The sequence below is a fragment of the Podarcis gaigeae genome (genome assembly GCF_964106915.1).
Source record: "Podarcis gaigeae genome assembly, chromosome: 16".
NCBI lineage: Eukaryota > Metazoa > Chordata > Lepidosauria > Squamata > Lacertidae > Podarcis > Podarcis gaigeae.
Genome location: NC_139693.1, coordinates 11,668,297 through 11,692,550, shown reverse-complemented (window position 1 = coordinate 11,692,550; position 24,254 = coordinate 11,668,297). Strand labels below are relative to the sequence as shown.

At 47.2% G+C, this 24,254-nt stretch overlaps 2 protein-coding genes and 1 long non-coding RNA gene across 4 annotated transcripts; 1 reads left to right on the top strand and 2 right to left on the bottom strand.

Annotated features, from left to right (window-relative positions):
- Nucleotides 1-512: 512 nt before the first annotated feature.
- On the bottom strand, nt 513-8,261 carry INTS5 (integrator complex subunit 5). 2 transcript variants are annotated; one of them, XM_083715602.1, is made up of 3 exons: nt 8,155-8,261; nt 6,190-6,616; nt 513-4,994 (listed from the first exon to the last, which is right to left on the bottom strand). In XM_083715602.1, the coding sequence occupies exons 2-3, from the start codon at nt 6,348-6,350 to the stop codon at nt 2,186-2,188; spliced, it is 2,970 nt and encodes a 989-aa protein (XP_083571728.1). In that variant the 5' UTR covers nt 6,351-6,616; nt 8,155-8,261; the 3' UTR covers nt 513-2,185. The 2 variants fall into 2 exon arrangements, with proteins under 2 accessions (XP_083571728.1, XP_083571727.1); XM_083715601.1 differs by having other exon boundaries at nt 8,144-8,200.
- Nucleotides 8,262-9,167: 906 nt separating this feature from the next.
- LOC310833440 (uncharacterized protein C11orf98) lies at nt 9,168-14,343 on the bottom strand. The gene is made up of 4 exons (XM_083716183.1): nt 14,205-14,343; nt 12,971-13,095; nt 11,193-11,290; nt 9,168-10,061 (listed from the first exon to the last, which is right to left on the bottom strand). The coding sequence occupies exons 1-4, from the start codon at nt 14,238-14,240 to the stop codon at nt 9,895-9,897; spliced, it is 426 nt and encodes a 141-aa protein (XP_083572309.1). The 5' UTR covers nt 14,241-14,343; the 3' UTR covers nt 9,168-9,894.
- Nucleotides 14,344-14,442: 99 nt separating this feature from the next.
- LOC310833505 lies at nt 14,443-19,616 on the top strand. Its single transcript, XR_014558720.1, has 2 exons — nt 14,443-17,677; nt 18,768-19,616. It is a non-coding gene; the product is annotated as an uncharacterized lncRNA (long non-coding RNA).
- The last annotated feature ends 4,638 nt before the right edge of the window (nt 19,617-24,254 follow it).

The window sequence follows — 24,254 nt, the reverse complement described above, 5'->3', positions numbered from 1 at the left end:
CTGCTGGCTCGCTCTGCATTTTGAACACCTCTTAAAATAATATAACCAAATTTTGCACAATGCTTCCTGAGATCAAGGAACAAGTTTTTGTCTGTGTTTGGACAGTTTTTAAAAATCAATATGGCAGACTGAACCTTCTGAAACAGCACTGATTCTAACGACAGATCACAAAATTGCACTGATCTTCTTTGGTTTCCTAAACCCCTGAGCAACCCCAGGTGGAAGGCCGCTGGTGTTATTTCATTGGCTGGAATTTGTCATTTAATTATTATGATTATTTTTTACAAATTAAAAAGAATTAGCAGGAACAATGTTTCTGGACAAAGTGCCAGTGCTGTGTGAGCTGCTCTTTGCATGCCAAACCAGCTGCAGAGTCATCTAAGCTCCTTTTCCTTTTTTAAAAAAGAAATTGAAATTTGCTCAATCACATTGTTGCAACTGCTTATTTCGCCATCCAGATGGAAACTCTCTTAACCCTCTGTCTCTTACTGAAAAAAGCAAAGGGACCGAAGTTCCTTCTTCACTTTATTATTTAGAAAACGATTTAACCCATCACCTCCCACAAAAACCACCCAACTGGGCTGTGATGATGTAAAAGCAGAAAGGCCAGCAACCCTCCAGCCTTGCTGAAAATGACTGACAGCAAGAACCCCGTGCTACACACGACCTCTTTCTAGCACTTGAATCGTCCCTGAAAAGGAAAGTAGTAATTGCCCAGACGGCATTGAGGCACAAGGAGGTCAAGCAGGACTCTTGTCACACACAAGCGGAGCTCTGGTACCAATAGGGGGACATCTCTCTTTGGACTGGCTATATAGATCAGTGCTCAAGTATGCACGGATAAGTTTAGGTAAGTTCTGACACTATGGTCAGTTGTTCCCACACAACAGCATCAGAAACCTTCTGGAGAAGAGCCCTCAGTTTTGTAGGATAAGCTGGCCACATCTGTTTATGCAAAGTGTTGTATCCAAGTGCCACTCAAAGAAGGCCCGCTGAAATCAAAGTTTCAATGAATAGGACTTAGCTGGCTACAACCCCATGTGGCAAACCCCCATCACCGGGAATTGTAGTAGGGGGCAATCAATGGCCAGCTCAGAGCCACTCTAAGAAGCAGCCAAACAGGCAAATGGCTTCACCTGCCCAAATCCTTACTTTAGTGAAGCAGTCTGGGGGAAACACTCTCACGTCAAGCAAGGCAGTACTGACTGGGCCCTCCTCGTGTTGAAGCATTTGCATTTTGGGCCCACAGAAGAGCTCTGCATAACCCAGAAACATGAAAGTCTTCCAAGTTATGCAGAGCTCTTCAGGAGGGCAACATCTCACCAGCTCTGTGTAACTAGAAATATTTGCACATTCTTATATCCACTCACCAACTGAGCAGCCCAGTGAGTGATTAGTACTTAATCTATTTGTCCTTTCTTACGGGCAAATGGGTTTGTGTTTTTTTGCAGGGAGGGGTGGTTTGAACCAGAATTTATTCACCAAATTTCCCTCCTTGCCCCCTCCCCATTCTTGTGCATTTAGGAATGTGTACCTGCTCAGTGATTGTAACCTCCGTGGGAATCTTAACAGATTTCCAGATCATAGCAAGACATTGAGAAACCAGCCATATATGACCATAGGAAGTGAGCTAACAGATCTGGAAAAACAAGATAGAGAAATGCAAACGCTTCAGGCATTCTGCCCTCAGGCTACCTGGATATGGCTATGTCAACTGACACTGACAGCCATATCACATGGCACACAGCAGAGTACACAAGACTGTGTCCATACTGGTACCGTCTGGCTTGAACCGAGGCCTCTGACCCTCTCAAGTGCCGGGTCACCCTGGCTACTTCTCTACTTGCTGCATGTTGTGTTTTTGAAGCAACATCTCATGACTTACAACTGCATTTTCAGCTCACACTTCGTAGGTCCTTCTGCAAACTAAGCTGCCAACACCAGCTGGGGTGGCACTGCATTGAAGCTGAGAATAGAGATGAGGCCTGGGAAAGAAGGACCTTCTGTTCCTTCTTTCTCATGACAACCTCCAACTGCTGCACACCTGGACAAGTCATATGACAGTTTTCCCTTTGCTTACAATCAAAAGCAGTGTTTTAAAAAGGCAGGAAGGCAGGATGTTCCCTCCCCTGACAGTGGCAGGCAGGATGACCAATCCCACAGGGCAAAAGCACCAAAAGGGGCGCTAGATCTGGAAGCGCCCCGAAAGCAGCCCCAGCCGGTCAATGTTTTTATGCAGGACGCTGTGCAGAACGCAAAGGTATTTGCCAATGTCGGTGTCTCTGCTGAAGTCCCGGAAGAAGAGCCCTGTGCTAGCGTTGAAGGTGAACTTCTGTGGCAGCGGGCTGTTGTCGCGCATGTAGTCCCAGACGCTGAGGAGCAAGAGGTGGACCTCAAATGGTGCCAGCTGGTCAAAAATCTCATGCATGTTGCTGAGCACGGGCGGGAGCAGGTGGCCCTCGCCCATGCAAGCCACCAGGGCGCAGGAGGCCTGCAGGTGCCAGGGAGAGCTGGTGGTGTCGTTCTCCCGCGAAGCCTCCCAGTGCGCCATCAGAGTCGCCAGGAGGCCGCGGAGAAGCACTGAGCAGTAACAGAGGGCCGGCCTCCCCGCCGCCACCAGGCTAAGCAGCTGGAAGAGCAGGGGGTTGTCGCGGAAAGCCCTCCCGATCTGGATGTCCCGCTCCACTGTGTTGCGGGTGTGCTCCTCCGGAGGCCACGCCAACTCGCTGTTGGTGATGTCAGGGCAGACGGTCTCCACCAGCACCACCGCCACCGTCTTTGCTGCCTCGGGGCTGACGGCAGCGTGCTGGGAGGGCTCCGGGCCGCAGCGCTCAGCTCCGCAGCACCGCAGCAGCAACCCCAGGAAGGTCTGGACGTTGTGGGAGACCTCCTCCGGCTCTCGTTGGTAGGGGGCGTGGGGCGGCTTCAGGCCCCTCCCAATCACGCCGGCATGGAACACAGACCACACACTCCCCGAGAAGTTCACCGCGGCCATAAATCGCCGGTTGATATCCAGCAGGGAGACCTTGGTGCCTTCCAGGGCGGCTGGGTCATTCCCGACTGCAGGAGGCTCGGGCAGCCCACCAAAGAGCTCGGCGTTCCCTGGGTGCAGGGCCCCCTCCACCAGGTACTGAAGTATGGCCTTGCCAGCGGTGGGCGAAGCCCCGCTGAGGCAGCAGAGGAGGCGGCTTCCGTAGCTGATGCCCGTGGGGCACTTGCAGCGCAGCACCAGGAAGAAGTGGTGGACGGCCGAGCGGATGAGGAAAAGGAGGTGAGCCGGCCGGATGGCCTTTGGCATGGGGCAGACGGAGAGCAGCAAGGCCGCCACCTGGGCCACCTCTGGGTTGCAGTGCAGCAGCAGCTGCCCGAAGTCATAGAGGTGCGCCGCGACAGCCTCACCCAGCTGGTGGCCCATGGAGGCGGGGCCCTCGCTCTCCCTCTGCATGATCAAGGCCAGGTTCTGGAAGAGCTGAGCCATGTGCTGCTCCGAGAGGCCGCCAGCGTGGATCTGGCACACGCACTTCTTCACGGTGGCCGGCAGCAGGTCGCTCATGCAAGAGCTGAGAACAGCGTAGAGCTGAGTGGCCAGGCTGAGCTCCTCCTGGCTCTTGGCCAGCGTCAGCAAAAAGAAGAGGGCCTCGCTGGCGCAGCTGGGGGTGCAGTAGACGGAGAGGAGGACCAGCAGCTGGTGCTGCCAGAGGAACCGCTTCCTCTCCAGCCGCAGCGTCTCCACGCACAGCTCCCGCACGTGGCCCTTCAGCTCGTCCAGGAAAGGCACCGGCCGCGGAGGGGCCTCCGCCAAACTGGCCGAGCCCCGGTTGTACACCAGTTTCTGGAGGTTGAGCAGCAGCAGCTGGATGACACGGTCGCAAGCCTCCCGCACACTGTCGTGGACGGCCAGGCCTGGGGTGGTGATGACAGAAGCCGGCATGGCTGTGTTGATGAGGAACTGCAGGGTGCGGTAAGCTCCTCCCGACGTCTGGCAGATGAGGTGCACCACGATGCTGACCATGTTCTCCAGATCCTCCCGAGGGAGCGAGGCGAAGTGCTGGTGCAGCTGGTTGAGCACGCCTGGCTTGAGGGAGTCCACCAGCTCGGCCGAGATGGTGCCCAGCAGAGTGGGAGACATGACGGCCAGCTGGAGCAAGAAGGGCACGGTGGCCTTCTGCTGCTGGTCCCGCGTGGGGCCCAGGCTCCCATGGAACATCCTTAGCAGCTCCTGCTTGATGCTCTCGGAGTGGCGGGAGGCCAAGTGGCCCAGGATGCCCACCACCGAGGCGATCTTGGGGACCCTCTTGTCTGCCGCTGTGGCGCTAGGGAAGAGGAGGAGGTCAGCCGAGGCCGTGCCGTGCATGCAGAAGTCCTTCAGCCCGCAGGAGAGCACGCGGCTGATGATCGTGTTGGGGAAGGACGAGCCGATGTGGGCCACCACCCAGTCAAAGTGCGGAGAGTGCTGGACTGAGGTGTCCAGCAGGGCATCCACGCAAGCGTCCGGGCAGGTGCTGATCATGGAGGAGAGGCACTGCGTGTAGATCTCCATCAGCGTCCGAGTCGCCTTGCAGGACATCCACAGCTGCAGCAGCTCGTTGAGGCTGCTGGCGTGGGGCACGCCATGCCGGCCAGCATACTTGCTGCTCAGCTGTCCCATCAGGTCGATGGACCAGGCCGAGACCAAGCCTGCCCATGCCTTGGGGTTCATGCGGACGAACTCGGACAGCACAGCCTGGATCTCTTGCACCACGTCGTCCAGGTTGGGACCCTGGGAGCGGATGGAGCCCAGCCCACCCTCGCTGCTCTCCAGGTCCAGCAAGTAGGTGCACACATACTCATCAAAGACACCCCGGAGGTGGTCCAGGACGGCGCTGCGAGCAGGCGGCAAACTGCGCAGCAGCAGGATGGCGCATCGGGCATGCTCCTTCAGGGTGAGTTTGTTGCCGTGCAAAGGGTCTACACCACTAAGGAAGGCCTTGATTTCCTGGGCCAGCTCTTGCGAACTACAGGAGGCAAAGGAAAAAGAAGGAAACATAGCATCAATCCTGGGTTAATGTTCCTAAACAAGACTGTTTTAAAGTGGTATGATACTGCTTTAAATGTGTAGTGCAGGTGGGGCCTTAATTTGCTTGCAAGGGCTTACTCCAGGCATAGGGAAACTCAGCCCCCCAGATGTTTTTTGAGACTACAATTCCCATCATCCCTGACCACTGGTCCTGTTAGCTAGGGATAATGGAAGTTGTAATCCCAAAACATCTGGAGGGCCAAGTTTGCCTATGCCTGGCTTACTCTATTACCATCTCACAGCAGAAACTAGGTTTATCACCATGTGTTCCCACAGAGGCATTTCTCTCCCTTTTCAATCCCCCCCCCCCCCCACATCCAGCTTGGAAAAGTGTTCTGTTTAATTCATAAGCTCACAGTCCACTTTATGAACGATGGCTGGTAGTGGTTTTTAAAATTTGTTTTAAAATGTGATTTGCTAAATATCTGAACTTTATGCATGTGTCTTTTCACAAGAAAAACATGACCAGATTAGGGGAAAGTTGTCCAGTGGTGAGAGCTATTCTGTAATTATTAGCCCTGAGTCTGATCCAGCATGTTAACATAGGAAGCTCCCTTATACCAAGTCAGATCCTTTCTCCATCTAGCTCAGTACTGGTTACACTGACTGGCAGTAGCTCCAGGGCTTCAGGCAGTTCTTCCCAGCCCTGCCTGGAGATGCTACTGGATACGGAACCTGGTACTTTCTGCGCTCAAAGCAGATGCTCTGCCTCCAGTCCTATTTCCCATCCCAAGGCAACCTGTTGCATCTGTCACTTCTCAATTTCCCAACAAGCCTTATAGACTTGCAGAGTTGGAAGGGATCCCAAGGGTCATCTAGTCCAACCCCCGTTGCTGTGCACAATAGTAGCCGCAACGTCACCCAAAATGCACATAAATGGTACATATGTTTTCCCTGTGTTAACCCTCCCTGCTACCACTTCTCTTTGGATTTTAGACTGCATGCTCTTTGAGGCAGGGACCTCTGTAAAATGTCGCAAGTGTAATTATTCCTTTCCAGAGCCACCAGAGCAAGTGACCATCAACACACCCTCTGTTCAAAGATGAGGGGACTGGGTGGTGCCAGCGTAAAGGGGATGTCCTAGTCCCTTACAGGTGGCAGGGAGGAGAGAGAAGAGGTAAGAGAATCAGTACCTGAGTGATGGAGAAGCAGCTGCTGGTTTGGGGCTGGGGGTGGACCCCGGATGCCCTGCCACCCCTGGGGGATCGCACAGAGCAGACATACCGCCCAGGGGGAGAAAAGCTGCAGAAGAACCAGTCCCTTTGTCCCCCCTACTTCCCTTCTGCGCCTGCATGCGGTTGAGTGGCGTTGAGGGAAGTATACAAACAGCGCACAGAAAGGGCCCCCTTGGAAAATAGTTCCGTGCAGGCCTGCCGTCCCTTCAGATTAGCGTTCCACTTTCCGTTATAAAGCTTGGCACCCATGGAAGGCAAGCACTGTGTCACTCTTTGCTGTAGCCGGAGGACCGTTCCTCAATTGCTTTGACTTGCCAATTGCCAGTCAGAATGGTTTTTTGCTTCTTTTACAGGGCAGTTGCCAAAACTGAGGTGTATGTGTCACCTGTTAAAAAAAGAAGAAAATTTGTTGCAACTTAGAAGCCCAACAGGTTTTATTAAATTACATGATGTTTTTAGTATTATCATTAATCATCATCATCATCATGAAAGTGCATGACACATCCTCATCCTCACCCTCCACCCCCCCCCCCCGGTTTATACCAGTCCTTTCAGATTTCTGTACAAATACAAGGGAAAACAAAAGACCAAGTACAGTAATCAATTGAGCAGGAAGGAAAAGAAGAAGGCAGCACAGTAACAAAACATATCCCTGACCTCAAGGACCTTACAAGCTAAAGACGGAGAAACAAATGGGGTAGGAATATACATTTTGTTGACTTGCACTATTTAAAAATAATTATGAAAATCAAAAGGTGTGGGGGCAGCTTTTCACCCAGGCTTTGGGCCTATAATTTGAAAGGTGTCATTATGACTTCTTTTGGACCAGGGGTAGTCAACCTTGTTATACCTACCGCCCACTAATACATCTTTTTCAATGGTAAAATTTCCTTGCCGCCCACCAGTGCTCGATGGAAGGAGGGTTCAGCTTGTGCCATAGAACCCCCTACCGCCCACCTAGAATCCTGAAATGCCTACTAGTGGGTGGTAGAGACCAGTGGAATGCAACATATGAATATAAGAAAAGTCCTGCTGGATCAAAGGTCCATCTAGTCCAGGAACCTGTTCTCATGTCTAAAGCAGATGCCCATCAGAAACTGCATTCAAAATCACCATGCAGCCACGGATTTGTTTGGTGATCCTGGGCTAGTGCCTCTTGAACTCGGTCTGTCAAATGGAGATATTGGATTATCTGTCTCATAATAAAAAATAATTGCAGAGATAGATCACATCCACACTATACATTTAGAGTACACTGCTCTCCCCAAAGAATTGGGGGAGGAAGGTAGGACTAGATGACTAATTGAATTGCAAGGAGTGGAACTAGATGACTGTCAGGGTCCCCTCCAACTCTACAATTCTGTGATTCTAAGAATCCAGAGAAGTGGAGGTGGTGAAGGGCGCTGGGAACTGTAGATCCCTGACAGGGTAAATTAGTTCCCAGGATTCTTTGCACTGGGTGTTTTAAATGCATCGTGTGCGCACAGCACAGGTAGACAGACGTGCAGGCAGGTGGCTGCATCGTAAGGGGTCTGCAAGCCTTAGAAGGGGCTTATGGGGGGTGCAGAAATGGAAAGGGGTCCTGCGAGGGATTCGGGGACCATGGGCTGGGTGGGTGAGCAGGGGCTGGCGATGCGGGGCAAGGAGCAGCACGCGCACCTGTGGGGCGCCCTGAGGGAAGGAGGTCAATTCCAGAAGCGACGTGGAAGCACAATGGGGGCGGGGAGACCATGTGGGGCTGGAGGGCGGGAATAAGGCGACTGTGGGAAGGGAGCGGGGGCTGAAGGGGAGCCCCGGAAGTTGAAGGGTCATTCAGGAGGAATGAAGAGCTGGTGGTCTTCGGTGGGGAGGGAGGGAAGCCATTCTGAAAACAGCCCTCCCCGCACGCATAGCCGCCACCCCGCAAGTGAGCCTCGCTCTCACCTCTCCGCGGCTATCGCCGCCATCTTGGATCCCGCTTGACTCCCCTGTCTCGCAGAGCGCTATCACCACCGAGGCTTCTTATTGGATCCCGCGGCATGAGCCCGCCCCTTCGCTTCTCGAATCGCCCGGCCGGCCGCTCCGCCGCGGGTCCCTCCCACTCGCTGTTGCATTATTCATTACCCTGTTAACCTTTCAGGTACCACAAGACCCCTTTGGAGTTTTTTTTTTATTTGACACAGTACAAGTTCACAGGGACTTACTCCCGTGATTTGAGGGGGTTCCATTCTATTGATATGTCAACTAAGCGCCAGCACTTGGGCTCGTGGCAATCAATTCACATAAGCAGCTCCCAATTTGGTAAACAGTTGCTACACTCCCTCCTTTTCTAAACTAAGGTAAACTAAACTAAACATCTCCTTTTCTAAACTAAGGTAAACTAAACTAAACATCTCCTCGAATTGCCTCCATCTATGGGGTAGGGAGATGCCCTTTTATTAACACCTTAAAAAGGTTAAGGGACCCCTGACCATTAGGTCCAGTCGCTGCCGACTCTGGGGTTGCGGCGCTCATCTCGCTTTATTGGCCGAGGGAGCCGGCGTACAGCTTCCAGGTCATGTGGCCAGCATGACAAAGCTGCTTCTGGCAAACCAGAGCAGCGCACGGAAACGCTGTTTACCTTCCCACTGGAGTGGTACCTATTTATCTACTTGCACTTTGACGTGCTTTCGAACTGCTAGGTGGGCAGGAGCAGGGACCGAGCTACGGGAGCTCACCCTGTCACGGGGATTCGAACTGCCAACCTTCTGATTGGCAAGTCCTAGGCTCTGTGGTTTAACCCACAGCCCCACCCGTGTCCCTTTTTCTAAACTACTGTATAGTAAATTATAGATTTCAGATTTCCTTTATTTTTCATTCAGAACACCTCCTTCCAATAACCCAGAAACATGTTTTTCCCCACCACCACTATAAACACACAAAGAGCAAGGAAGAAATTAGAAGCCAGGACACAGAACTGGTTTTCTGCTATTTTATTGGGACAATATTTCAACCCTGGAACATCTGCCAAAAATTGTACCCCAAAATTAGGCTTGGGGGGAAAGCCTTCTATATTGGTGCCAAACAAAGACTGCTTTTCAGCCTTTCCAGTTATTGCACTGGATGGTGAGAGATCTTTGAGCAGAAAATGTCCCTCCTCAGCTGCAGTCTCCATTAAGTGCACACACTCCCCAAAATGCTTTACCCTCAACAAGCCCCATAGCTTGGGGGGGGTGTGACAGAAGAAGAGTGAAAGTCTGCATTTGTGCACAGCATCCATGTTATGCATTACACCAACTCACTTTTGTTTTGACACCCGACCCAACATCAACATGCAATCCTCAGAGAGAGAAAAATGTTCCTCACCCTTACTTTTAGTTTAGGGATGGGGAATTTGGGCCCCTCTAGAAGTTGTTGGACCTCAACTCCCATCAGCCACCATCTAGATGGCCAAAAGCCAGGGGAAGATGGGAGCTGTAGTTCAGCAATATTTGGAGAGCCAAAGGATCTAGACAGTTGCAGCCTCTCCAGCAAACCTCTCAAGACTATGTGTGTTTTTAACGGAAATCTAGCTACATCAAAGTCCATGGGGTTAAAGAGCTTCCAAGCCCAATCCTTATGACTTTCCTGGTTTTGCAGCCATGGCCCTTGCCGCTAACCCGAGTTCTGCCAGCAGGCAACGAAAGAGAGTGAAGAGACTGAGCTTTAAGACTGCAAAGGAAGGTCTGAGCTCCCTGGTTCTGCTGCAGGCTCCACTTCTGCCACTTCTGCCATCTCTACATCTGGGCCAGATGTTTTCCCACCATTCTTCTTCTTCTTCTTCTGCCGCTTGCCACTCTGGGCATTTTTATTCGGACCTGGAGAAAGGTCAACTGCAATAAGGAGAGAGAAAAGGAACTTTAAAACAGTAGCTCAGTGGTACAGCAACTGCCATTAAAGCAATTTAAAAATGGGATAAAACACAAACCCCAGCTTCTAAAAGCTGTAATTTCTAAAAACAATAAAACTATCCATAAGCAGACAATCAATTTTCATACATGACTGTAACACCTATCAAGGGAAGTGTTCTTGAACAAAACATGTCTTCAATGGGTACCCAAAAAACATGACATCAAGCACCCACCAGATTTCAACCAATCATTTATATCCAGAGGGCTGGAACTGCAACACTAAAAGCTAAGTACACCTGTGAGAACAAGGTACTCCTCCGAGCAGTCCCCATTTGAGCAGCAACATTGCCTGTTATCTGGATCAACAAAGGTAGGAGTGGAGGAACTGTGGCCTTCTAGTTGTTACTGGACTGCCACTCCAATCACCCATGACTGTTGACCATACTTGTTGGGGCTGATGGGGATTGGAGCCCCATTCCTATTTTGCACCTCTGTCGGTGCCTTTCATATGTAATCGCAGATTGGTTGGCACATGTGTCAGGGACTGGGGTGCAAAGTCTGTGGCACTCTGGATGTCGCTAGTCTCCAACTCCCATCACCCCTGATGTTTTGGGCCATGATATCTAGAACTGATTGGAGTTCGGGGGCAATGAGATCCCTGTTAAAAGGAGGCTTCATATATTCATAACTAATCAGGCTGTAGCAGAGAACCAATTTTACACATCCCACAAAACCAAATACTATCTAAAGCTCTTCTTTGATAGCACCACTTCAGAGTGTAAGTGGGGCTCCCATCTACCTTACCCTCACCCCCTGGAAACAAAACATAATAATTCCTGCATGCAGAAAACCAGCATGCCCAGAAAGTGGACTCGGCTGAATCCTTTTCTACTATATAGGCACAGGGTCATTCAAATATGCAAGCACCCCTTCCAGAACCTACAGTGGCAAAATCCAAGAAAAATCCCACCCATTACATCTGCTGAATGCATAAAATGGTCCATGGCCCGTAAGTGTTTCAGTATTTAAAATACTGATTTAAGGCTTCCCTACTTAACAGACCAGAGTAGGAGGTGGGGGAGAACTGAAGGACTGACCCTAAAAAATGCTTACCCTGCATTTCTGTCTTCTCCTTTGTGGCATGGCGGATTTGCTTCAGCAGTTTCCTTTTCTTTTTCCCAGAGAGGGTAATGTTCGCTCGGGAGCTAGAACTGGAGAGGGAAATAGCAGGGAGGTGGTGATGCGCAAAGAGGATAAGTTTCAGTTTTTAAACCATGCATTGCTGGGTTGCAATGTGCTTTAAAATGCACGGCACAGATGTGACCACCAGCCAAATAATAATAATAATAATTTTTATTTATACCCCGCCCTCCACAGCCAAGGCCGGGCTCAGGGCGGCTAACAAGCAATAATAAAAACAAGTTGAATGAATAAAACTTAAAAACAAGATTAAAATACATTAAAATATTGAAACATTAAAATATTAAAATGCAGCCTCATCACAGGAGAAAGGAAAAGAAAAAAGAAAAAGAGGGAGGGAATCAAATTGGCTCCAAGCCACAGGCCCTGCAGAAAGAAATCAGATCCTGCAGGGCCCTGGTCTCATGAGGCAGAGCATTCCACCAGGCCAGAGCCAGAGTTGAAAAGGCCCTGGCTCTGGCTGAAGATAATCTAACTTCCTTAGGGCCTGGGACCTATAGGGTGTTGTTATTTATGGACCTTGAGGCTCTCCGTGGGGCATACCGGGAGAGGCGGTCCCGTAGGTACGAGGGTCCTAGACCGTGAAGGGCTTTAAAGGTCAAAACCAGCACCTTAAATCTGATCCTGTACTCCACTGGGAGCCAGTGCAGCTGGAAAAGCACTGGGTGAATATGCTCCCACGGCAGGGACCCCCTGAGGAGCCTCGCTGCAGCATTCTTCACCCGCTGGAGTTTCTGGGACAGCTTCAAAGGCAGCCCCGTGTAGAGCGAATTACAGTAGTCAAGCCTGGCGGTGACCATCGCATGGATCACTGTGGCCAGGTCAGGGCGGGAAAGGGAATCCTTTCCACTTTTCTTTTCTTGTACTTTATTTAACATCTTTTTTAAAAAATAATTTTTATTAATTTTCAATACATCACACTCATACACATTTTATCTGATTTTAACAAAATTCAAATTTTGGTCTTCCTTCGGCTTCTCTGGTAATCATCCATTTTTACCATTCAATACACATTTCTTTCATTATATTGCCATTTATCTTCCCTCATTTTTTCTATTTCCTTTAAACAATACCTCTTAAGAGTTTTACAGTGCTTCTTGAAACCCCACTAGCGTTGTTTGTACCCCACATATATTTTTCAGATATTCTACAAATTTCCCCCAATCTTCGATGAACTTTTGGTTTCGAGTATATCCTATTTTCCCGGTCAATTTATCAAGTTCCGAGTAATCCGTTAGTTTCATTCTCCATTCTTGGATTGTCGGTATTTCCTCTTGTTTCCATTTTTGGGCCATTAAAATTCTTGCTGCTGTAACTGCGTACTGGAAGAGTTTACAGTCTTTTCTTCTTATTTGTTTTCCTGTAATCCCTAAAAGAAAAGCTTCTGGTTTCTTAACAAAGGTGTATCTTAACATCTTTTTCAATTCATTATATATTGCCTCCCAGAAGCTCTTTACCTTTTTACACTCCCACCACATGTGGTAGAAAGAACCCTCCTTTTCTTTACATTTCCAGCACTTATTACATGTTTTATACATTTTTGCCAATTTTGCCGGTGTGATATACCATCTATAAAACATTTTCATTACATTTTCCTTCAACCCCACACTCTGATGACCACACTCTGATTTCTTCTTTGGTTTCTCAGTGGGTGAACTCTCCCAGAGCTTCCAAGGCAAAGAATAACTCACCAACGTTTCTTTAGGTGATGAATGGTGATGAGCCCCTCATCCACCACAGCACCTACAATCCGGTGCTTCTTCCTCTTCTGCTTGCTAAGGACGCGGCGCCTTTTGAAAAGGTTTTTCTGTAGCTCCTAAAATAGAGAGAAGCCACTTTGAGACACACAAGTCACCATCTCAATAACATCCAAGTAGCCACTTGGCCTCCATGAATTTGCCTGATCTTTAGTTGGCGGTCCAATTTTAGGTGTATGCTGTTTCTGTTTTGAACTGTTTTTAATGTATTTAGTCCTACAAACCAGGGTGTTTTTTTCTTACCAGAGAAGCATTCAAGAATAGGACATCCACACCAACCTATGACTACAATTCAATGTTAGATCCACACAGGGCAGCAGAACAAAATGGGATATTATTATTATTAATAATAATAATAATAATATATTATTTATACCCCACCCATCTGGCTAGGTTTCCCCAGCCACTCTGGTCGGCTTCCAACAAAACACTAAAATACAGTAACCTATTAAATGCAGTACAATACTACAATACTTGAGACTGAGGGTTGAGGGTATTTTTAAAAGCTCAGCTTCAACAACCATCCTCACAAGTAAAAAGCTAGCACACAAGGAAGAAGGATGGCCTTCAGTTTATCTTCCCTGTGCATTAGTTTTCAAAAGGCAGGAAATCTGAAACTAGGCAAGCTTTCAAAAAAGACATCACGCACCAAATGCAGCTCAGTCTACCACCTTACAACTCTTCCCATTTCATATGCTGCTTTTTTAAAGGGAGGGCCTGGAAGACCAGGGTTGAAACTCCTACTCTGCCATGAAACTCACTGGGGCCAGTCAGTCTCTCAGCCTAATCTACCTCACAGGGTGTTTGTGAGGAAGGGAATCACCTGAAGGGTATAGCACCTGAAGCTCCTTGGAGTACATTAAATATATATATATATGGGATGCAAATGTGATAAGCAAACAAACCAGAGATAGGGGAGCCTGTGGCCCTCCAAACCCCTGCTGAACTAGAACTCCCACAATAGTCAATCGCTAGCCATACTTGCTGGTGCTGACGGGAGGTGGTGTCCAACAAGATCAGAGAGGCCGCGGGCTCTCCATCCCTCCTCTAGACTAATGCTAGACATTATTAGCCCCATTGGGAAAAACATCAAAAAATAAGAGCCATAAAACGGAACAAAACAAAAGCTCGGAACAAGATGCGGGAGGGGAGAGAAAAACTCAATTACCGTCCGGGGCCGGTTGATTTTTCCAGTGGCTCCCATGCTTCACCCACGTGACGCCCTTCTCGCCTACTTCCTCATACTGCCCTGTGAAGTTTAACTTCCGGGTAGGAGACGCATATCGAGAACCTCCGCTAGAAGGACCGCCCCCTCCTCAAGGCCACGCCCCTGTTTCTTTGAAACAGCCAATCAGGGCAGGAGTTGTGGATCGGCTCCTCACTATTTCCCCCTCCTCCTGTACTACTTCTTTTTTAAAAATGACCACGAGGTGGCGCCCGAGAGCTCCAGGCTGAAATATAAATAGAGGAGGCGGAGGATCCCTCTTTCTTTTCTGCAAGGGAGGTGAGTAGCAAGGAGGGAGGGAGGGAGCCCGCCTGGGTTTCGTTGGCCTACCGAGGCTGGGGGTTAAATGGGATCCGCAGGGGCATTTGGGTCGGCTTTGTGCAGGTGGCCTGATCCTCTTTCCTATTTGCTAGGCTGGGGGAGCTTGTATAGGGAGGGTGCAGGGGAGCCACGTGGCGGTTCTGGAGGCCTGTGCGCCTTAACGCGCCTCCATGTTGTCCATCCTCGCTTCCCCCGCGCTGCCTCTCGTGCCTCCCGCTTGCTCCTCGGCTCGTCCTGCGCGCCATAGCAGGGATCATAAGTCCCACCGGAATTTAGCCATCGAGCCTTCCCGTCTCCTCCTCCCTCTGAGTAAACAAGCACCGGGGAAAGTTGTTTAATGAGCAGGTCGGGGGTCCGCCGGTGGATCTCTTTATACATAATTTTTATTCGTTTTCCATTTAGTGATATACAATCATAACATTGTTATCCACTTTATCTTTCTGGCTCTTCAGAGCCCGTCGACTTCCTTTCCTCCCGCCTCATGTCTTTCAAAGTCAACCTTTATATCATTTCCTTTTATACATTTTCTAGTTCTAATTTACGAAAAGACATTCAAGTTTTAATTAAAATAAAAAGGGAGAAGGGTTCTCATTACAAGTCTTAAGTCAACCCTGCTAGTAATGTTAATTGCTTACAGTAATCTTTCAAACATTGTATAAATTTACTCCAGTCCTTTTGGAATACTTGATCTCGCTGGATCTGGATTTTCCCTGCCGCTGGTGTATCTCCAGGCTGCTTGGAATAGACCACCAAGGATTTGTGTTGTGGTTTTTTTTCCAGTTGTGAGTTCCCCAGCCCTTCCTCTAAAACTGGGCTGCGGGAAGGAAGGAAGCCTGTGGGGTGGGAGGGAAATGGGGATGGATTTTCAGTCTATTAGAATACAGTGGTACCTCTGGATGCAAACGGGATCCGTTCTGGAGCCCCGTTCGCATCCTGAAGCGAACGCAACCCGCGTCTGTGAGGGTCAAGATCATTCCATTTTTTTACAGGGCTTTCAACATAAGCTGCAGAATGTGCTTCATTTACCATAGATGCCACATGGACAATCACGTGTCCCTCTGTTAGGTGCTGTTGGGAAAGTTAATGGTCATATACTGTAGCATTGTATTCAGTAACTTATTTCACAACTGTTTTTTGTAGGTGTTGCGCGTCTACGTGTCAAAATGCCAAAAAGAAAATGTAAATTTTCTGTTAAGCTACAGAAGAAGTATACCTGTTTTAGAAGAGGTAGAGATGATTTCGAAGGTGAATGCATGATATGTAAACCAGGTACGTTTGTTTCTGTGGCATGTAAAGGAGGACTCAACTTGCAATCACATGTGGACTCTGAAAAACACAAAAGAGCAATTCAGGGAGAAGCTTCTTTCTTAACAGACTTTTTCATAAAACCAGGTAGCAATTTGGAAGATGAAGTAACTGCAGCAGAGGGAACTTTTGCTTTTCACACTGTTAAGCACCACAACAGTTATAACATGATGGTGTGCACATCAGGCCCACTGAGGACCACGTTCCCAGATTACGATATTGCAAGGATATTTTCAAGTGCAAAAACGAAGACGGAGGCAATTGTAAATTCTGTCTTGGCACCTGATTGTTTAGAAAATGTTTTGAAAAGCATTGAAGAAAATGAAGTAGATTTTTGCGGAGTTTCTACTGGTGGGAGTGACCATGGTTCGGTAAAGGTGTTTCCGATAGTTATTCAATATTTTGACTGGAAAAGTGGTGGTTTGCAGTCCAAAATAATTGAAATGCAAAGCCAGCCCAACGAGAGTGCAGATACAATCTCATCATACGTGAAGGAAACTCTTGATAGTAAAGGACTATTAAAGAAATGTATAGCGTTCACAGGTGACAACTGCAACACAATGTTTGGAGGGATGCCATGGGATTCAGAAGGAAGAAATGTGTTTGCAAAGTTGAAGAATGAGCTAGATGACAAAACTTTAATTGGTGTGGGATGTCCAGCACACATTTTGAATAACTGTGTACAGCAGGCAGCAGAAACGTTGGACGTCGATATTGAGGGCATCCTTTTCAGGATATACCAGTACTTTCATATCTATAGAGTCCGAACAGTGCAGTTAAAGGAGTACTGTGAATTTGTGGACAATGAATACAAACAGCTGCTATCGCATAGCAAGACAAGGTGGTTGTCATTGTTTCCAAGCATCACCAGACTCATTCACCTGTTTCCAGCTGTCAAGGCGTTTTTCCTCTCGCAGAATAAACCACCAACAGTGTTAAAAAACTTTTTTGAACATGAGTTCAGTGAGGTTTATTTATTGCACTTGCAGTCTCTCATGAGCATCTTTCACTCAAATATTTTAGAACTCGAAAGGGAAAATAATTCAGTTGTAGAGGTTCTGAAAGTTCTGCTTTGTGTTCATAACATGCTTACTGAACGTAAGAGCAACAACTTTATGTGTCTCAAAGTTAAGAGCCTCCTAGCCGAAAAGCGTAAGCGTGGTCTTAGTGCGGAGTGTGACAAATTCTGTGCAGAAGTAAATAGCTTATACAACAGCTGCATAGAATATCTGGAAAAATGGGTGGAGCCCATGAAGGAGTTTTCGTGCTTCATGTGGATGTCTCTTAGTGAGTCACTAGAGTGGGACAAGGTAGAATCGTCCATGAAATTTCTGGACAGGCATGTGTCCATAGATTATGGGAAGTGCTTTGATCAATTCTTCAACCTCAGGAAGTTCGTAAATCGATACAAAGGTGATGATGAGTTCATTAATCTACAGGCACATCAGAAGTGGGCTAAGTACTTTGAGACTTCCGAAAACATGTGCCAGTCAGAACTCCTGAAAATTGCACAGGTTTTTTTTGCTATTGCACCACATAATGCGAATGTGGAACGCATCTTCTCTCTGATGCAAAGTCAGTGGAGCAAAGAAAGAGGCAACTTGCCCTTTGAATCACTGCGAAGTATATTGCTAGTACAATATAATTATGAACACTTTACTTGCAAGGAATTTCATGCCTATCTCTTAAGCAATAAGCAGTTGTTGAACAAGATCAGATCGACAGAGAAATATGCTTAGGCCAGACAGTGTCAGAAAGAAGAACAAAGTGCATCTGAAAGTGACAGAAAGGTATTGGTTTATATTTGTACCGATACACGAGTTTAAATTGTGTTATTATTTTGTTGTTGAAAGTTAAGAGCCTTACTACTAGCAATATATCACAGCTTCTATAGCCTACATATAGTAGGGGTATTTAAAATTAGAGCTGTCCTAGCGATCCATAGTTAAAAGTAGAAGTCTGCAAATGTGCCCACTTTTTTGTTCAAAATGTGAAAACCCTACTTTATTAATACTTCACGTTATCAGAACACTGCTTTCAAGCATTTCACATGGTGCATCTAGCTATAAAGTTATGGGGAACCTCTAGCCCTCTAGATCTTGCTGAACTTCAACTCCCATCAGCACCAGCAAGCGTGACTAGGGATTATAGGAGTTGTAGTTCTGGAGAGCCACCTCTTTCTACTTTTTGTTAGGACTGCATCTCCCATCAGGCCCCAGGCCAATATTGTCATAGATGATAGGAGTTGCGAAGCCGCATTGGCTACTCTTGATCTCTTCCTATGGCTTATAAAGAGGGGGTTTTGCTTACTGCTTAACTGTGTAGCTGCTACAATGGTGGTGGGGGTTCACTTCAGTGCAGCTCCTCCTTTTCTTGGCAGGCCCGGGTCCCCCAGTGCCCGGCTCTGTAATGTCCGGAGGTACAGGAATGCCCACCCAGTGTTCTGTCTTCGGTGCCAGCGGCTTTGCCATCTGCTGGTTCTATCCTCAAGCACTGGGACAAAAGGCATGTTGGATCAGGTACAAGCTTTATATCTGTCAAGGCTCTAACACAGCCATCTCCAACATGGTGCCCATTCAGACGAGGGGCAACTACAACCCCTTCTCAGCCCTGGCCTTTGGCCATCCTGGTTAGAGCCGGTGGAAATTAGGGGGGGGCACCTGTGGCCAGAGCAGGCATAGGCAAGCTCAGCCCTCCAGATATTTTGGGACTACAACTCCCATCATCCCTAGCTAACAGAACCAGTGGTCAGGGATGATGGGAATTGTCCCAAAAGCATCTGGAGGCTCGAGTTTATGCCTGAGCTAGAGCCTGTAGAGAGGGGCCTGTTTTATGTGTTGGGAGAAACCCTTAAGTATATTTTCTCATTTTTCTCCACAGGGCTTTTAAAGACTTCTGCAGAGATATGGAACTGAAGGCGCAAGACTATTCAAGCTGCTAAAGGCTACTGTAGAAGGGGGCAATGGCGCCCAAGGTTCTTAAAGGCTGGGCCCCAGATTCTGGAGAGGAGGTTCAGCAGGCCAGGTGCCAGCACGCAGCCCTACTGGGCGCTGACTATAAGCCCAAGGAATTGAGTCCCTAGTTCCCTAATTGGCTTGACCTGCCATGCCATTTCTCAGAGCCTGGAAGTGGCAGAGAAGCCCTTGGTGCTGATGGTCCCAAAAATACAAGAGGGAAGGGGGGCGTGGTGAGGCTGCTGCCACAAAGAGAAAGGCACAGACCCAGTGGGGTGGGGTGTCCAGTTACAGGGAGGTGGATATTGGCAGTAGGGGCAGCAGCTAGTCTGCAGAGGGCCCCTGGGAATCCGGGTTCAAATGATGCTGGATATAAATACAATTGTGTAGCTAGCTTTGTCCTGGCATAGGTTTTACACAGCAGCCAAAATCTAATTCAAGCGTTAATGTTGAACTCCTTGATTTTTCATGCACGGAACTAGGCTTCGATGGGATGCTGCCACTAGCCTTTCAGCTAGCGCTGTAGATTGTAGGTTACGTTGTTAGTGGCTCACCTGGCACCCTCACTGTATTCTTCAGTGGCAGGTATGGCAGTCTTAAAAGTTCACCCAGGACTTGTAATTGTGCTAAATTCAGCATTTTAGGCTGTCTCTGTTGTAAACTTTTCTCTTAATTTTTTTTTTTTTTTTGCTATCTTACATTGTTGTCTTCCATTAAATATTTGCTGATGGGCATGTATGTGTGTTATGTTTATAATAAATGTGGCTGAAAACTACCCTCTGGACTCTCAATGTGGCACTATACAGTAAACTGGGTGGGAAACCTTTTCCAACTCGAGGGCAATTTTCCTTCTACAACCTTCCAGGGGCCACAAACCATTGGTGGGGCGCGGCCACAGGCAAAAGTGGTTTGTACGGTAGGTCAGTTTCTCCTCTTGGCTCCAGGCAAGTAAGAGGCATTATTAGCCTTCAAGGACATGTTCTAGGTCACATGGAAAACCATTGGGTGGCGGGGGGAGCAGTGCCCAGTGATGGGAAGGGCAACCACAATGATCAAGTGTTTCCCAACCTTTGGTCTCCAGCTGTTTTTTTGGACTACAATCATCCCTGACCACTGGTGTTGCTAGCTAGGAGACCCAAGGTTGGGAAACTTCTCTTAGAATATGTGGACAGCCAGTGAAGCTGAATGCTGTAGGTGGTGAAGAAAAAGCCGCTGTATTCCCCTCTTTGGGCCTCAAAAATCTCTTGGAGGTGTTCACCACCTATCACAATATTGTGATTTTTGGCAGATGCAGCCCTAAGTATGCTGATGGTGTTTTATCAGCAGGCTCTAGAACGAACTTGCTCATATAGATACCTGGGTGTACGGTGGTACCTCAGGTTACAAACACTTTGGGGTACAGACTCCGCTAATCCAGAAGTAGTACCTCGGGTTAAGAACTTTACCTCCGGGTGATAACAGAAATTCGTGCCAGCGGCAACGGGAGGCCCCATTAACTGAAGTACCTCAGATTAAGAACAGTTCGTAACCAGAGGTACCGCTGTACTGTCTTGGTCACATGGCGGCAGTGAAAGTCAAAGCATTGGGGCATTGATGCGAAATTTTGTCAACCGTAAGGGAGAGGGCAGCTGATTACTACCAAATATCTTCAGGGAAGGTTTAAAGCGCTTACCCAAATGCTCTATGGTGTTGAAAACTCAGGTTCTGATTCAAACTCCATTAAAGTTTTGGAAACTGCAGTATATTTCACACACACCCCCCACTATCAATACTCTACTATTGGAAGTAACAGCAGCTCTTATTCATACAGAATACAGATGGTCAACAATTAAAGGCAAGAGTGGACTGAGCTCAGCTAAAGTATATATTTTTTAATTTGCTACTATGCCTACTGAGAGTTTTCCTGCACTGTGCTATATGGAATTGGACAGTAACAAGTTTGAAAAACCGCTTGTCAAGATGTTTTAGACCAGGCACGTCCAACAGGTAGATTGTGATCTACCAGTACATTACTGGACATCCGTGGTAGATCAGCGACTCTCTGCAAAGAAGCTGAACAACTTTGGCTCTCCTAAAAGAAGCTCAACATTTTTGCCCTGCGCCCCCCAAAAAATGGGACTTCCCTCTCTAAAAAAGCTCAGCAATTGACCTGAACCCCCCAAAACAGGGCTTTCCTTCCTACAAAATGCTCAACAACTTTGACATGAACCCCCCAAAAGGGGGGTAGATCACTGCCAGTTTATAACTCTTGTGAGTAGATCGCAGTCTCTTGGGAGTTGGCTACCCCTGTTTTAGACTATTATTAACCAGATTTTTGCCTTGGTATCCACTCTTGAGAACACAGCATTTTAGAGCTAGTTACCTGACCAAACTTACCAGCTTCCTTTAGAAATGTCTTTATTGAATTAGGCATCACTTTATAAACACAACTGCATTATTTGATGACCAGTGTTGTCCCCTAGGCAGACAGCCTTGGTATTCGTGGCCAATGTTAGGTGGAAGACATCACTCGTTTGTTAGCCTGTTCCTCATATAGAGACCCAAGAGGTCACTTTCTGAAACCATTGTTGACGCAAGCAAGCAGGTACACCCTGACAGAAATGGTCTAGTTTCTTTTTAATGAGGACGATAGCTTTGTCACACACAGAGTGGCTCCCTATGCACTGGCTTCAAAAAAGGAAAGAAAAGTGGGGGAAAGGAGGAAGAAGAATAATAATAATAATAATAATAATTATTATTATTATTATTATTATTATTATTATTATTATTTCTACCCTGCCCATCTGGCTGGGTTTCCCCAGCCACTGTGGGCGGCTTTCAACAGAACATTAGAAGAAGAAGAGTTTGGATTTGATATCCCGCCTTTCACTCCCCTTCAGGAGTCTCAAAGCGGCTAACATTTGTTAGAAACAGAACATTAGATAAAATAGCTATGAATCCTCTCAATCATGGATGTTGGCTCATATTGGGGATGTAAGCTCTGTACCGTCTTATTTTATTGGTACTGTTGCTGTGGGTTTGTCATTGCTTTGGGCTAGAACGATAAACTTCTATATAAAAAACCTACTAAGTCTTAAGCTATTTTACCACCCCCATGCCTTTCCATTGCTTTTATGGGCTCACACAAACTACATCCTTCCAACCCTGTCTCAAATATATTTGCTATTTAATTGTGCTTGAAGCATAATGAGTTAATTTGAAGGCGGATATATCTCCAATTTTTAAATTAAAGAAAACAAATATAAATGAAAAGGTGTTCTTAATAATTCGGGACACTTGTGCATTTCACGCTGAAATCAATGTTGAAAGGGTAAAAGCAAGTAAATCTGGTGAACTTAAAAGGATCTGGATGCACCGATAAATTGTTCCTAAGGCTACGTGTCACCAGATAGATTATCGGCAGTTATTAAGTGCTGGAAATTCCTTTTACAGCTTTTCAAGCTAGAAGCTCTCAATAGAACAGGAAACTATCAAAGGGAAAGATTTGAAACCTCTGCCGGCACGCAATGAATTAATAGTTTCACAGTGCCTGCTGGGTAAATGGGCGGGTCTATGCAGATTTAGCACCAATCGCCATCGGAGTAACCAGGCAGACGGCTGAGAAATTGACAACATCGAAAGAATAATCTAGTTTTGAGGTTAAATTGTCGATCTAGAGGGTGCTGAGTTGGAAATGTTGTCAGAGTGTATTTTGTGGAATTGGAAGCGGTGCTGATTCTGATGGGGCGGTGAGAGCTTTGCGGCGCCATGTACCCACCATCACCTCAAAAGCCATCGGAAAAGGAGACCCGCTTAATTTTTGTTTCCTTGGGTATCGCTTCTCGGCCTTTTGGCTAAGATCAAGTGTAGTATCTGTTCTTATCAGTTTAATATCTGATATGTTCTCTATTTGAGGACTATATATTAAATGGATTTTTGGAATTGGGAGATGGAATAGGGGCTTGCTCCATCCACTACATGCATCGACCTGGTATTGCAGTACCTCCAGGAACGGTGCACCTCCCTCTGGGGGGAATATTGCTGGTGCAAAAAATAAATTAAGCTTGCTTGGAGTGTGGAATGTGTTTTGACTATTACCAAGCTTATGCTGTGCAAAGGTTTTTGAGAACCAAAACACAGGAGCACGTTACACTTATTCTGAAAGTTTTATGGAGTTGTCTAACCGAACAACCTTTGCAAAAATACATATATTTGGAGAAAACAAATGAAGTGATGAAAATGACGCACACAAGTGCATTAGTTGTACCTCGGGTTACAAACACTGCAGGTTGCGTGTTTTCAGGTTGCAGACGCACCAGGTTTCGGTGCTTGTGCACGCACAGAAGCACGAAATGATGTATGGTGCATGCGCAGAAGCGTCAAATCACATCACGTGCATGCTGCGAACACTGCAGGTTGCAAACGTGCCGCCTCCCGCACAGATCACATTCGCAACCAGAAGTATGACTATTAAAAATAGTTTGCCTGCAAAAATGTGTACTTTAGTCAAAACTACATACAAAAAAGCCCTGCATCAGCCTGGGGTTCCAGTGCCTCCAGGAACATGGCACCTAATTTTCTGCTGGTTCAGAAAAAATAAAATAATAAAACAAGTAGCATAATGTTCTGCTTCAGAATGTTCTAGTTCCAAATTCTAACCAGCCAGGCTCTCTTTCCAAAATATTCCAATCACCTCCCCACCCATCCGCTCAGCATTCCATGGCCACTGACTTGACTTAGTCACCATTGGTTTCCTCCCTAAAAATATATATATTTGTTGTACTTTCCAAACTGTCCTGCCTGCTTATATCTCCAGGGAGGGCGCCATTTTGACTACATAAGGCCTGGCATTTCAATGAACAGGTTAAGAAATATGCAGCAGATTTTAGGAACTCCCCCCAACACTGCCACCCAATAAATTAGAGATTTAAGAAGGCATCAATTTCTGTCCTTATTCCTGCTCCTCACAAGCAGCACTGATTCCTTTCTGCTGCAGTTTGCCTTCCATTAAGAGTCAAGTTATCTGTCTAGCTGTCTGCTGTGGCAGAATTTTACACAATGAATTACAGTATGATTATGTTATTTTACAATGCTTGTTTCATTGCAAAGGCCATTCATTTCCATGCAAAGGTAATGCCATGCAAATGCGGACATTGGTTCTCATTTGCCCGTTTAAGGGAATGGCTGCTGCCCCACCAACCACAATCTGTCCTCAGCCAGCCCCCTTCTGACTGCCTCCCTAGGGAACAAGGGAGGGGGCTGCCTGCCAGCTTCCTTTTCCTTAGAGTAATACTAATAATAATAATAGTTTTTATTTATACCCCGCCCTCCCCAGCCAAGGCCGGGCTCAGGGTGGCTAACAAGCAATAATAAAAACAAGTTGAATGAATACAACTTAAAAACAAGATTAAAATACAACATTAAAATATTGAAA

Excerpts from the sequence above, each read along its gene's own strand:
- INTS5 (XM_083715602.1), bottom strand. The coding sequence starts at position 6,350 with ATGCAGGCGCAGAAGGGAAGTAGGGGGGACAAAGGGACTGGTTCTTCT. Across the intron at positions 4,995-6,189 it reads GCTGCTTCTCCATCACTCAG|TTCGCAAGAGCTGGCCCAGG; the intron begins GTACTGATTCTC and ends TGCCTCCTGTAG.
- LOC310833440 (XM_083716183.1), bottom strand. The coding sequence starts at position 14,240 with ATGGGAGCCACTGGAAAAATCAACCGGCCCCGGACG. Across the intron at positions 13,096-14,204 it reads AAATCAACCGGCCCCGGACG|GAGCTACAGAAAAACCTTTT; the intron begins GTAATTGAGTTT and ends TCTCTATTTTAG. Across the intron at positions 11,291-12,970 it reads CATCACCTAAAGAAACGTTG|TTCTAGCTCCCGAGCGAACA; the intron begins GTGAGTTATTCT and ends TTCCCTCTCCAG.